At 44.4% G+C, this 14168-nt stretch overlaps 1 protein-coding gene across 2 annotated transcripts in view; it reads left to right on the plus strand.

Annotated features, from left to right (window-relative positions):
- The window catches only part of DKK3 (dickkopf WNT signaling pathway inhibitor 3), a 54040-nt gene that overhangs the window by 13674 nt on the left and 26198 nt on the right, over positions 1-14168 (plus strand). The window contains exon 3 of one of the 2 annotated variants that reach the window (XM_006885408.1): positions 2303-2383. The exons of the other annotated variant lie outside the window; for it this stretch is intronic. Within the exon in view, the coding sequence (XP_006885470.1) occupies positions 2303-2383 (81 nt within the window). The remainder of the gene's footprint in view (positions 1-2302; positions 2384-14168) is intronic. 2 annotated transcript variants of the gene reach the window in all.

Raw genomic sequence — 14168 nt, forward strand, 5'->3', positions numbered from 1 at the left:
TACTCTTCTCCAGCACCTTATAGATGTCAGAAAACCTGAATTTGAGCCCTACCAGTTATTGATGAGGGAGCTCTGGTGACCTATTTCATAAAGAATTTCATAGCTAAACAAAAGCCTCCACTCTGATAGTTCAACTACACCAGTTGCTCTGGGGGAGAGAAATCGGCAGTCTCCCCACCATGTGACTTTCAGCCTTTGAACTAATAGAGGATCGAGTGTCAGTCAGTTTGGCTTGGCTACACCAAGTTATTGGTGATTGGGGGAAAAGTTTCCTCACTCTCTGTAAGTGTATTTATAAAATAGAGATATTAATTTCCCCCTAGATCATACAAAAAGGAGCTCTGGTGGCTGAGTGGTAAGAATTTGCCACCTCAAAGGTTTGCACCCGCTAGCTGATCCTTGGAGAAAGATGAGCAGCCCCCTCCTATATGATGTGCAGCCTCTGAAAACCTGCTGGAGGGTCAGCTATGAGTTGGTTCCAACCTGATGGTACATAACAGCAACTATGTATGTGCCATGGTATTTAAACCAAAGAGAAAGCTGAGCTTCTTGTCAATGAATCATGCCTGATTCATGGTAGAAACGGACTCCTATAGTCTTCAGTGGCTGCCATTGTATGGAAATAGCTCATCAGGCCTTTCTCCTGTGGTGCTACTGGGCAGATTCTCATTACCGCCTTTCAGTTAATAATTGAGCACGAGCTGTTTGCAGTTTCTTAGCACAAGGCCACTAGACTCCTTGCACTATCCAGAGATCCTTAATTCCTTAATAGAATTCACTCAGTGTTACATATTTAGTCTTTTACATTATACACACAATTATGAGGATCCAATGGCCTTATGAAAGCTCTTTGTAAGTAAAAAGGATAGGCAAGGGAAAGTTGTTCTGATTATTTCCTGTGCTGCTTTTGTTGGTTTCAGGCCCTCGTCAACTCCATTTCCTAGGGACCCCAGTCAGCAGAAGTGAACTGCTCTGCACGGCTTTTTTACTGTATTCGTGATGGAAATAGATGACTGGCTCTTTATTCCACAAAACTGATGGGTGGTTCAAACCACCGGTCGGTCTCTTCATTAATAGTCAAATGCTTAACCATTGAGACAGCAGGGCTCCTTTCTGTTACACTACAGCTCTGCTAACAGTATAATATGGTCATTCTCAGATGAGTTCCATCAGCACCAGTCCTGTGCAATGCTTCATGGAAAAGGGGCTCAGTTATGGCAGAACTTTTTGGAAAAAAATTTGAAAAAAATGAAATAGTCATGAAAGCATGATGTATAGAAAGGCTCTGGAAAGCTCTTTGACCCACTCATAAAACTTTTAAAACATAAAATGTCAAACCTATAAAAAAAAAAAGGGCATGTGGAAGAAAGATGTCATCTGTTTATGGGGAGAAGGATTCCTTAGATTAGAGCATGGTGACAAAGAACTGGCCCTTATGTCTTCAAAACTAGAACTTGATCCATGACACAGGATAGGACAGGGTTCAGATTTGTTGTTCAGAGGGTTGCTATGGGTCATACTCGGCTCGATGACACTAAACAACAACTACAGATTAGCCTAAGAGTTTCCACTTTGTTTTCTGGCTACAGATTCTTGTAACAATAAAATTGTCAAGTGCTTTCAAGATGATCTAAAAAAGAAGAAAAAGAAATGATAAAAAAATGAAAAAAAAATGTAACTCAGAAAAATGACTTGTTCCAGGTAATTAGCACCTGAGCCAGCATCTCAGGACAGCATCGTATCTATTCTTCATTACTGTCATTTAGAGATGACTTCTGATGGAGCAGGGTTTGAAGGGTAACCTTCCAAGTGCTGCACCTGGTGACAGAGGCAGGACAGACAAGGGACAGACAGGAATGGTAGAATGAATACATCTTGCATAAAAACGTTCACCAGCATCCACAGTGGAGAGGCTATAGCTAAGACCTGCTTATTTCTCATGAAAGAGATCTGACTGACACCCAGGCCTGTAGTCATTGAAAAGAAAACTGACATTGAGTTTCAAGTGATGAGCCCCAAGGAGGACAAAAATAGCTAATGCTGTGGAGTGTTTATTAGGTGTTGGGCACTGTGGTGAGTGCTCTGCATGGGCCTTCACATCTCTGAATAGCAAGCCTGTGAGGTAACTCTGTGAATACTTTTCCTCACCAGACTGAGGGGAAGCCATCCATCAGACAGCTGCTGGTCCACTAGAAAGAAAGTGGGAGTGAACCAAACGTTCTTGCTTCAGAAAATGAAACCATGTATGGAAAATGCCCAGAATTCCTGGTATTTCACCTTCTCTGTGACTTTTCTACTCTAGGTAACCAACAATCAGACTGGACAAACAGTCTTTTCAGAGACTGTGATTACATCCATGGTAGATGAAGACAAGAGAAACCACGTAAGTCCTCACCCCTTGCTGCCCTCACGCCCAGAGGCACACACACCTCTGTTTTGCCTGACAAGGGGAATCCATTCTTCAAATTGTGGGCAGGAAATGGCTCTTAAACACCTTTTATGCCTTCTTTCTATCAAGATTCCTCAATGCTTATATCCCTGACAAGTCTGATAGGAGTGTGTCTCCATGCACTACCCCATCAGAGATAACAGAGAAAGTCACTTCTTGTTTGCGTAACCTATTTTAGATGTGAAAGGAAAAGGGGGAATGACCAGGTTTATTGACTGGGGACTCAGGGGGCGAATCAGACCATGAAATCTCCCAAAGCCTCTGCTATGTATGACCTTTGTAATCCCAGTCCTGCTTGGGTAGGTTGTCCACAAGAACTTGCTAAATAGATTCCAGTGACCTAAAGGGAGGTAGGTGTCCTCCCAACACCAGGCTTCTCTCTCTGAACCACGTGGTCACTCCTGTCACTCAGTTTCCTATTGTTTGACTCAAAGGCAAGATGGTTTTTATACAATGGTTGTTGGTTTTAGGTGCAGTCGAGTTTGACTCTTAGTGATCCTGTGAACGACAGACCTGACCTCTGGCCTTCCATGTGCCATCCTCATCATCTCTGACATCCTGGAGCCCATTGCTACAGTCACTGCATCTGTCCATCTAGTTGAAGGTCTTCCTTTCTTTTGATGCCCCTCCACCTTCATGCACAATGTTCCTTCTCAAGGGATTTATAGAAGAACACCCTAGAGTTGGAAGGGGTACTGTTTTATAGAAGGAAAATAAAGCTGCTTGTTGAATACTCTGAGTGAGCTGGGGCCATCTTTACAGAGCTCCTAATGAGGTTGTTTTTGTCAGGTGCCATCGAGTGTAGTACAACTCGTCGCAACTCTGTGAACGGTGGCTCTAAACCTTGCCCTATGCTGTGCCATCCTCACCATTTCTGACACACTTGAGCTCATTGTGACAGACACTGTGGCAATCCATCTCATCCAGGGTCTTCCTCTCTTATTGCTGACCCTTCATTTTTCCAAAAATGATGTCCTTCTCCAAGGACTGACCCTTTCTTATAGCAAGCCCAAAGTGTGTGAGATAGAGTTTCGCCATCCTTGCCTCCAAGGAGTACCATGGTTTCACTTTCTCTAGGATGGAAAGACTTGTTTTCTTGGCAATTCTTAAGATGTTCAATACTCTTCTCCAGCATCACAACCCGAAGATATTGATTCTTCTGTCATCTTTAGTCATTATCCAACTTTGAGATGCATAGGAAGTATTTTAGAAGATTGTGGCTTAGATCAGGTGCACCATAGTCTCCAGACTGACATCCTTGCTCCTTATTACTCTATGGTCTCTGACAACAGATTTTCCTCAATGCAGTTAATCTTTTTATTTCTGAATGAGATAAGCTGTAAAGACCAAATTGCCTCCCAAGGAATATGAAGGGTAGAATATAGCCAGCACTGTCCCATTCTATTGTTTCATAATTTAATGATTTTTGCAGTTGGCTCTGCAATGTACTGCCTTTCCCAGACCCTTTCAGAGGAGAGGCGACTTGCCATTCGCAAGAACAAAACTGTAAGCTGTCTGAACCTTTAAATACTATTTACAGTTGCTACAGTTTTCAGGATTTACAATTCTCAGGTGAATTCAATGAAAACTAATCACCAGGCACCCTGTTGTTTTCTTTCTTTAAGCTCTGGTATGCGTATGAATATGTATGGTCATCTGAGAAGACTCAGGAAAAGTTTCAGACAGTAACACTATATGCCTGTCTAGAAATTTTAGTGCATTATGTGCGAGGGATTGTTCTGTTTTTGCATTCAGACGTGAAAGGGGTAAAGGACGCTGCGGCTGGTCCTTTCACCCGAGTGCCTCAGCGATGGTGATGTGGCCTGACGCCTTTGTGGGAAGCTTTTGTGCGGATCCCCAGCCTGCTCCACTTCACAGGCCAGTGGGCAGGCTGACTCATGCTGGGTTACTTTTGTGCAGGAGGATGGGAAAAAAGGAGCATGTGGAAAGCTAGAGAGAAGACAAACCATTATGTGTCCATGGAAAACCTTTATTTCTACACCTGTGTCCCCAGATCTGAAGAGTCTGGCCCAATTAGCCAAGACCCCATTTTGAAGGGACACATCCTCTAATTGCATGGTGTATGGCTACAAAGCTTAGCACATCTTGTGCTTGTCTTTCTGTTCCTGTAGTCGTGTAAAACATGAAAGAGTGGGCCACTTTGTTTATCCATCAGAACATTCCTAGTTTGTTGTTTTTCCTTTGTGGTTTGAGTGAAAATTTATAGAGCAAAGTCTTTATCCCATTCAAGTTTATACATTTTGCTTTGTAACATTAACTGCAATGCCAACACTGTTTTGGCTTCCTCCATGGATTCTTTTGCATCCATTTACCTTTTTTCTTTTTTTTGCTTTTTTTCATGCCTTCTGAGATTTGTTTTTTTGGCAAATGCTACCCTTTTGGTCTCAAATGGCTATTTAGAATATGCTTAATTTAGAAGTTGCTGATGTTGTTATATGCCATTGAGTTGCTTGTGCCTCATAGCGACCCTATGTTCAACAGCTCTGAACCTTGCTCTATCCTGAGTAAACCTCATTTTCTCTGGTACACCTAACCACATTACCTCAGTCACTGAATCAGTCCATCTCATCCAGGGTTTTCCTCTCTTGCACTGTCCCTACACCCTCCCAAACATGATGTCTCTCCAAGGACTTGCAGCATTCCCAAAGTATGCCAATGATGCTTCAGAATTCTTGCCTCCAAGGAGCAGCCAGGTTTCACCCTCTCACCTATTTGTTCTCCTAGCAGTCTGCAGTATACTCAATAGTCTTTCCAGAACCACAGCTCAAAAGCATCAATTCTCCTTCTGTTGTCCCTAGTAATTTTCCAGCTTTCTGATGCATAGCAAGAATTGCAAAGACTATGGTGCACCTTAATTTCCAGACTGATATTGTTGCTCTTCAGTACTCTGGAGAGGTCTCTGACAGCAGATTTTCCCAATGACTTTAAGACAATGACTTTCTGTAAAGCTTTGTAGCTTTGGGCTAATTTCACTCTCCCATGATCTAGCTCATTCCCTGAGCAGTTGCTTTGGTGAAGCAAGGTGCTGGTAGATTCCAGGTTGACCTACTGCTGTTGTTCCTGTCTTGGCACATCTATGTTTCTGAGTACGACTGGGCTGGATGTTAGGGATACAGACAGAGAGGATAGACTGGGCTGTGGTGAAGTGGCCAGGTACTAGCAGGAAGCAGCCTGGAGCCCCAGAGTGTATACAGGTTCCTACAGGAAAGAGCATGGTTATCCCACAAGAGATGCAGTAGTGTTGTGCAAAGCCAGATACACTTGTACAGTCCCATGGCCAAGCCCCAAAGGGCCCTTGGGTACAGTCATTAAAGTATTTGGTTGAAAATTTTTTTTTCATTCACATTTTTTATTATTAGTAAGATTGGAAATAGTGACTGAGAATTGTGTGATGTAGCAAGTATAAAGAAGTATAAAGAAAAAGCCTTCATTGTCACTGAGGCAATTTTGACTCATAGTGACCCTACAAGACAGACCTGAACTGTCGCATTGCTTTCCAAGGTTGTAATTTTTATAGAAGCAGACCTCCACATGTTTCTCCCATGGAGCAACTGATCCGTTCAAACCACTGAACTTTTGCTTAAGCTCTGAGTGCTTAATCTCTGTGCCACCATGGTTGCTTGCAGCAAATATAGTGGCCTCAAATTTAGCTTATCAGTTTCACATTCCAGGCTGTCCCAAAGACCAACTCCATCCGCCAAGTGCAGGCAGATTAGGGAAGGTGTGAAGGTACAGGGAGAACTGTGAGCTCTCAGTGATAATGTGAGACTCGTGATGGGCTGTGAGTCACAGGCGACGAGGCCGCACCTCCACCCCCTAAATACAAAAAGGCACATGCTTCCTCCCCCTCTCCTCCCTTCCTTCACCTCCATAAACACTCCAAACGAACATCTGTACATGCTCCAGTGGGAACACCAGTAGGGTGGCAAGGAGCTCAGGCAAAGCCGTTCAAATTACAGCTCTGTTGCTTATTAACTTTGTGACTTTGGGGCAAGTCCTTTTTCTGCTGTAAGTCTTAGTATCCTCCTATGTAAGATGGAATTACTAAAAGCACTTGCCATATAGAATGATGAGGAAGATCTTTAGTAAAATAATCCAGTCAAAGCACATCGCACAGAAACTGGAGCACAAGAACAAGCTGTCAACAAATGCCAGGCTTTGTAGTTATTATTTTCTTGTCCTCAGTCCATAGCTACTGAAATTCTCAGCATTATTTAGTTTACTCATTCACTTAGCACTTAACTATGTTCCAGACAGAGAAATGTAAAAGATAGTTCCTACAAATCAAAACTACAGCTTCTGTACTGTGAGTAATGACAGTTATTGAACCCAGAGGGTCATGTCTTCCAGTATCCATGGAGCTGGCAGTCTCTCTTCTCAGCTTGCAAGTACAGGAAAATCCGACCCTTCCCAACTCTTGACAGGCTTCCTGGGAGAAAGGGCCGTTGAGCTGCATTTTGAAAGGATGTCTAGGGTGCTCCTTAGAAGCAAGGATGGGGAAACTTTGTCTCACATACTTTGGCCGTGTTGTCAGGAGATGTCAGTCCTTGGAAAAGACATGCTGGGTTAAGTAGAGGGTTAATGAAAGAGGAAAGACCCACAAGGAGGTGGATCAACCCAGTGACTCTAACACTGAGCTTGAGTATGACATAAATTATCAGGATAGCCCAGGATCAGGCAAGATTTTACCTTATTGTTTCTAGGGTTGCTGTGAGTCATTATAGGCTCTCTGGCACTTAATAACAAGAAAAGGAATTCTCAGCTGTGGGGAGGAAGGGCATTCCTTGCAGAAGCAGTCCTTGTCCAAAAGCAAGGAGGTGTGCGGAATTAATGTGTCTGAGGAGAACTTGGAAGGGGGCAGCAGGTGACGCTAGGAAGGGCTCTAAATGCCAGGCTAAAGGAGTTTGATACACACACACCGAGTTAGGAAGATAACCTGCATCTGAAATAGTTAAAGGTTCCCTACACTGTGTATTATATTGAGGCTCCACTCAGTCTTCAGAAAAGAGCCAGGAGCGGGCGGTTTGGACAGCAGAGACATTGGTGGGGGGCAGGGCTTTGCTTAATCTGTTCAAGCACATGGCTTGAGTTACTTTTGGTTGGCAAAACCTGTGCTCTGTTAAAAAAGAAAGTGGGTGGGGGGGGGCACCGAAAAAAATGACTCTAGGGCTTGAAAGCTGGAAACTTTTACTTTGAAATGGAGCTCTTTACATGTTGCTTGGTGCCAGTAGCCAGAATAAATGACAGTGATTGAACTTGAAATCTCATTAGGCTGACGGCATAAGAACAAGTTGATTTATTTGGTTTCTGAGCAGCCTGAGCATGTCAGGGACCGAACAGCTCCTCCACGCAGGTGTGTTTTTGTCCACTGCTTTGATTTTTTGGGTTGGTTTTTTTGTGTGTGTGGTGTTGGCGAAGAGCAGTGAATATACCACGGCCTGCCAAAAGAGCAAACAAATCTATCTTGGAAGAAATGTAGTTGGTGATGGTGTTACAGGGGCCAGCCTTAGGACAAGGACAGTGTGCTTGGGAAGGTCGGAGAAGAAGAGAAAGACCCTCAAGGAGTTGAACTGACACAGTGACGCAACAGTGGTCTTAAGAACAGAGAGGTTGTGAGGTGGGCGCAGGATTGGACAAGGCTTTGAACTGTTGGACTTAGGGTTGCTATGAGTTGGATGAATTTCGATGGCACCTAACAGTGACTCTCAGAGTTCCTGGAATTGTTCCACAGACAGCTTTTACTGGGGACATTTGTGTCACAAAGATCTGTGACCCTTGCCATTCCTGACCCATTGTCCTCATTCTGAAACCCCCCTAAAGCTCCTAAATCCTTTGTTTTTAAATTACATGAAGAGCCACACAGTCCTTCCTAATATTCCCCTGTTTAGTTCCTGTGAGTCAGAAAGTGACTGGATGAAGCCAATTAGCTTTCCAAATCCACCTGTTTCACACATTCAGCAACAAGATAGTCTGAACTCAGTAACTCCTTGACACCTGAGCTCTTGTCTTCTCCAGGTGAATGCTGATGGTGGTTCAGAATCTGTACTGGGATGTGACTGAGTGCTCGTTAATAATCAGTAACTGCAGTGACAATGATTGCTTTGAGGAAGATGATACATAGAGCTGCCATCTCTGAGCCACTGTGCTGCCTTGTGCTTAGTCCTGGCCAGCGTCCCCTCACAATCCTCATGAAAACCACACAAAGCCGCTGCCCCTGCTTATTCTAGTTTGTAGATGAAGTAGGAGTCCCTGTGTGGTGCAGTAGGTTAAGCACTGGGCTAGAGGTTGTTAGATCAAACCCATCTAGAGGTGCCTCAGAAATAAGACCTGGTGATCTGCTTTTGAAAGGTCCCAACCTTGAAAACTCTTTGAAGCTGTTGTGCTCTGCACACATGGCTTGATCAGGAGTCAAACTCAGTTTGACATCAACAAAAAACAACAGCGTAGAGAAAGTAGCTGAAGCACAGAGAAGTTACACAACAGGCTTAGCGGGTGGCTGAGTCAGTAGGAAAAAGAAAACAAGAAAAAAAGAACTCAGAACTTAGTAATTGCAGAACTCATGTTCTTAAAGGAGCCTGTTTCTTCTGCCTCTTGGGTTTCATGACTCTTCTGCCTCTTGGGTTTCATGACTTTAGGCACCAGGGAAGTCAAGGGCCCAATCTGAACTGAAAAGCTGCCTAGAAGTTTCTGGTTTCTGCTGCCCATAAGCGAGGCAGGCCTTTCTCAGCGTTGGTTCCCATGGCTTCTCCTGCAATGTGACAGCAGTGGACTTTGGGAGGTGTCTGAGGTACTCCCTGACAGGAAGCTCTCCCAGCATGGCACTGGCCTCTCCAGCATCCGGAAAATTCTCCCAGGCCAGAGTGTATGAAGGCCCACACAGCAACTTAGAAATGTTGTCTCTAGGATCCAAACGTGATTTTTCTTGACTCATCTTCAATCTACGTCTTTTACACTTTCCTTTAAAAGGTTGGCCATACTCCATGCACCTTGGTCTCCTGAAAGAATTCCTAGAGGCGTCAGGGGCCCCTTAGACTACTGTGCATCCAATGGGGAGCTTGGGCTCTGAGGATGGGATTGGATGGCTTTTTATTTCCCACAGGTGGGAGGGAGGGGTTCTTGACAGTGACAAAGGACAGTGACAGCAGATGTCTGTCCTCACCTTCTTCCCAGAGGCAAAGAAGGGAGATGAGAACTGGGTTAGGATGGTGATGGGTACCAGAACCAAACCAAACTAGTTGCCACTGAGTCTAATTCATAGTGACCTCATGTGTATGTAATAGCTCTCTCAACGTAACACCAGGTCTGTCTTCTAAGGCATCGCTGCGTGACTTTAAAACACCAAGCTCTTGGTTAATAGTTGAGCACTTAACTGCTTTCTCTACCCAGAGACTCCACTGGGGTGGAGAAGTGTAGAGAGATGTATTAATGCTCTTTCTTATCTCCCATGTAATGCACAATGATGTCTATACACCAAGACTAATAAATGAGCTGGCCTTCTAAGTTAGCCAGGAAACTCTTCCCTGATTGCATCCCAGTAGGAGAAGTGATGGATGGGGACTGAGTCATCTAAACATTTGCCCAGATCTCATCGCTCTGTCTAGACCTGCTGTCAGCTTCATTTTTCACCTCCACCTCTTGGAAGAGGAAGAATAAACAGAATGTCTGGGTACCTGGTAGCAGAATAGTGTTGTTAATTGCGGCTGCCAAGAGTTGATTCCATAGGGGTTTCGGGCTTTCAGAAGCAGATCACCAGGTCATTTCCAAGGAGTCTTTGGGGCAGATTTGAACTGTCAATCAGCCTTTTGTTATTGCCACCCTACACTTTGTGGGGAGTATATTCTTAGATAGCATTGAGTTAACTACAATTCAAAGCAAGACTGTGAGCAACAGCTCAAAACCTTGCTCTGTCCTGTCCCAACCTCACAATCTCAAGCCTATTGTTGTAGCCACTGTGTAAATCCATCTCTGTGAGGGTCCTCTTTTCTTTTGATGACCTCTCCCAGCGTGAAGTCTTTTCCCAGCATGATTGGTGCGTCCTGACGGCATGCCCTAATTATGTGAGACAAAATTTCACTGTCCTCACCTCCAAGGAATACCCTGGTTGCCCTTCCTTCAAGACAGACGTGTTTGATCTTTTGCCAGTCCGTGGCATCTTCATTGCTCTTCGCCAGCACCACAGGTCAAAGCCATCAGCTCTTCTCCCGTCTTCCTTCTTAACTGTCCTCGGAAGCAGAGTGCAGTGAGAAGAGCACTGGTGTCAGAACTGGTACAGGGTGGATCCCTGCTCATTGGCATCATCTTTCACTGCCCTGAGCACTGGTTTCTGCCCAGTAGAGGGAAGATTTCTTGATTACCAGGATAGTCTGTTAAGTTCCAGGCCTTAACATATGCTGTCTCTTACTTCTAAAGTGTCTGAATGAGAAACAATGTATATCAAGTACCTCACACTGACTAGAAGCTCAATAAATGTAATTTCTTCTTCCTTAGCTAGTTTCATGAACCAGTGGAGGCTGGGAAGCAGTAATTACTGAATATGAGTGGGATAAAAACAACAAAAGTGTTTCTTTTGTTGTAAGGTTGCTATCTCTTTAAATGATAGTTGAGAAAATTCCTGAAATGTGATAGTGGCTAAGGTGCTAGACCAGACAGATGGAGAAACACCCTGTTGTATATGATGTCAGGCTTTGTGCTGGGGAGAAAGTGAAGCAGTGCTTTATGGAGTCACAGAATTGTAAGAAGAGGCTCCACTGGGACTACAGAACAACTCGTAGGCGCCCTGACAGTGCAGAGATGAAACACTCAGCTGTTAACTCAAGTAAAACCCCCAAATCACAAAAGGACAGCTCTGCGGACCCAAGCACTGGACTCTCCCTGTCCTGAAAATGACAGAGCCCCTTGAGGTCACCAGGAGGGCAGATCAGAGGAAGGTGGTTAGAAACAGAGGAATGTCACACCCACTGTCATTGGCAGTGATCACTGATCCGGTACAAGACGTGCCTCCGTTGAAGGGGAACCTTATACAAGATGTGCCTCCGTTGAAGGGAATCTTCTAAACTAGTCTAAACTAGTTATGTTAAGTGAGTGGCATGCACCATGTCTGAAGAGGTTGGCCACAGGCATTTAATGCAATGTGGAAAATACAGCCGCAGGGAAAACAGCCTGCATTTTCCATATTCTCATCACTGAGGGCTCCAGAAGAGGATGCAGACACGAATGGCATCGAGCCCACTGTCTCCTGAGTAGTGGTCAGAATGAAAAGGCATCTGGGGCTTGTAAATGGAGGAGGGCCTGCTCCTGGGGCCAGTGAGTCTTCAGGGGCTGAAGTCAGGCAGCGGCAGGCTGCCAGGACAGAGAAGCAGCCCACCATGTACAGGTTTGCCCACTCTGGCATTCTTCTGCTTTCTCACTGCTTCCAGGGTCCGTTTCCCCCTAGATGTCTGCAGCAACCAGAGGGAACACGAATCACGTAAACTCAGCTCATTGCTGTCAAGTGGGGGCTGACTCGTAACTGACCCGCCAACGAGTTTTCAGAGGCTGTAAATCACAAGGGAGGAGATTGCTCATCTTTATTTCAGAGCTGCCAGTGCGTTTGAATGGCATTTGGATTAGCAGCTAAACTCTCTGCAGACTAGGCCACCCTCCCAGACTCCCTGCATCCCATAGCGGAAAGGCCCTGGGCAGAGCTGCTCTCTTCCTTAGCAGCTTTCCTGGGATTTGGGGAATGAGGAAAAGGAAAGACAGTGTTCACTCAGCACCTGCTATGGACCAGGAACTGTTTAGGGCCATTGCATTATAAGCTTCTTAATTCTTTACCAAATGTACCTAAAGCAGAGAGTACTAGACTTTTGAACTGTTTTATGACCTAGTTATCTCCTGCTTTGATTTTTTGTTTTAATATAACACACATTTTTCTTAATTGAAGACCTGCTAAATCAAAGGACAGTTGAATAATTTAGACAGAAAATATGGATTTTGATTAATATTATAGGATACATATATGCCCTTATGGGTTCTGCACTGTCTTCTAGAACCCCTGAGAGGGGGAGGAAGCCCACCAAAACCCCAACTCATTGTTACTGAGTTGGAACTGACTCCTAGCTGACACTCCAGTGGGTTTTCAAAGGCTGTAAATCACTAGGGAGCAGAATGTCCATCTTTCTCTCACAGAGCAGCTGGCGGATCCCTTGACAAGTGTATACAGTTTGTTTTTGTTGTTGTTACGTGTCATGAAGTTGCTTGCATCTCTTAGCAACACTGTGTACAATAGCCTGAAAACTGCTCTATCCTGTACCAACTTTACTGTATCTGACACACCTACCCACCTTACCCCAGTCACTGACTCAGTCCATCTCACTGAAGATCTTCCTCTCTTGTGCTGTCCCTCCACCCTTGAAGCATGATGTCCCTCTCCAAGGACTGGTCCCTCCTTGAAACATGCCCAAAATATGTCAGATGAAGCCTCATAATCCTTGCCTCCAAGGAACAGCCTGGTTGCTCCTTCTCTAGGACAAACCTGTTTATTCTCCTAGCAGTCCATGGTGTATTCAGTACTCTTCTCTAGCACCACAGCTCAAAGGCATCAATCCTCTTTCTATCATCCCTAGTCAATGTCCAGCTTTCTGACGCATAGCAAGTAATTGCAAAGACTATGGCCTGGATCAGGTGTACCTTAGTCTTCAGACTGATGTCATTTCTCTTCTGTACTCTAACAAGATCCCTGACAGTAGACTTTTCCAATGCAATTTGTTTCTTGATTTCCTGGCTGCTGGTAACAAGAGTATTGTGGAGCCAAGCAAACTAAAGCTCTTAATAATCTCAATCTCTTCACCATCTATCATGATGCTGCCAATTGGCCCAGTGATGAGAATCTTTGTTTTCTTGATGTTGAGCTTCAATCCATATTGAAGGCTGCAGTCCTTGACCTTCTGCAGCAAGCGTCAGTTCCTCCTCAGTTTCAGCAATCAGAGTTGTGTCCTCTGCATAATGCAGGTTGATGATGAGCCTTCTTCCATTCCTGATGCCACACTTCTCCTCCTAGAACCCAGCCTCCTGGATAATCTGTTCTGCATATAGATTGAAAAGGTATGGAGATAGGACACATACCTGTTGTACACCCTTCCTAATTTTGAACCATGTAGTGTTTCCTTGTTCTATTCTGATGACTGCCTCCTAGTATACAATTTAAGGTACCTAAAAATGGGGTGATCTCATAAAGATGAAATCCTTTCAAGAAAGTCAGCTTCCAGGTAATGCACAGAAACCCAAACAAATACTTACCATGCTCATCTCCCAGTGGGAAGATAAAAGCCCAAAGAGACAAAAGTTTTGTAAACTCATACTCCAAGATGTGTTAAAAACCCTGTAAAAACAGTAATTTGTGGCACACGTTCATTTCTCCCATTTCACACAGTTATATAGGTCCCCTCCTGATGACTGCCAGTAGGAAAACAATATCCAAGTAAACCCCAGGGGAGGAAAATGCAGGTGAGGGTCTATATATCCTGCAGGTTTGGAAAGCATTAATAAGGAAGTTTAAAGAGGGTAAGTGATTTACCATGGTCACACAGCTGTGCAGAGGAGAGTTGAGACGTGGGAACAAGTCTACCACCCACCAATGTGTCAGTTCCTACTCTACTACCCTGCTTTGCAAGGAGTCACATATAGTTCTTTGAAGCTTGAGAAGAGGGATCTCTGGTGG

The sequence above is a fragment of the Elephantulus edwardii genome, unplaced genomic scaffold, assembly GCF_000299155.1.
Source record: "Elephantulus edwardii isolate Elephantulus edwardi_28Jun2011 unplaced genomic scaffold, EleEdw1.0 scaffold00044, whole genome shotgun sequence".
NCBI classification, from domain to species: Eukaryota; Metazoa; Chordata; class Mammalia; order Macroscelidea; family Macroscelididae; genus Elephantulus; species Elephantulus edwardii.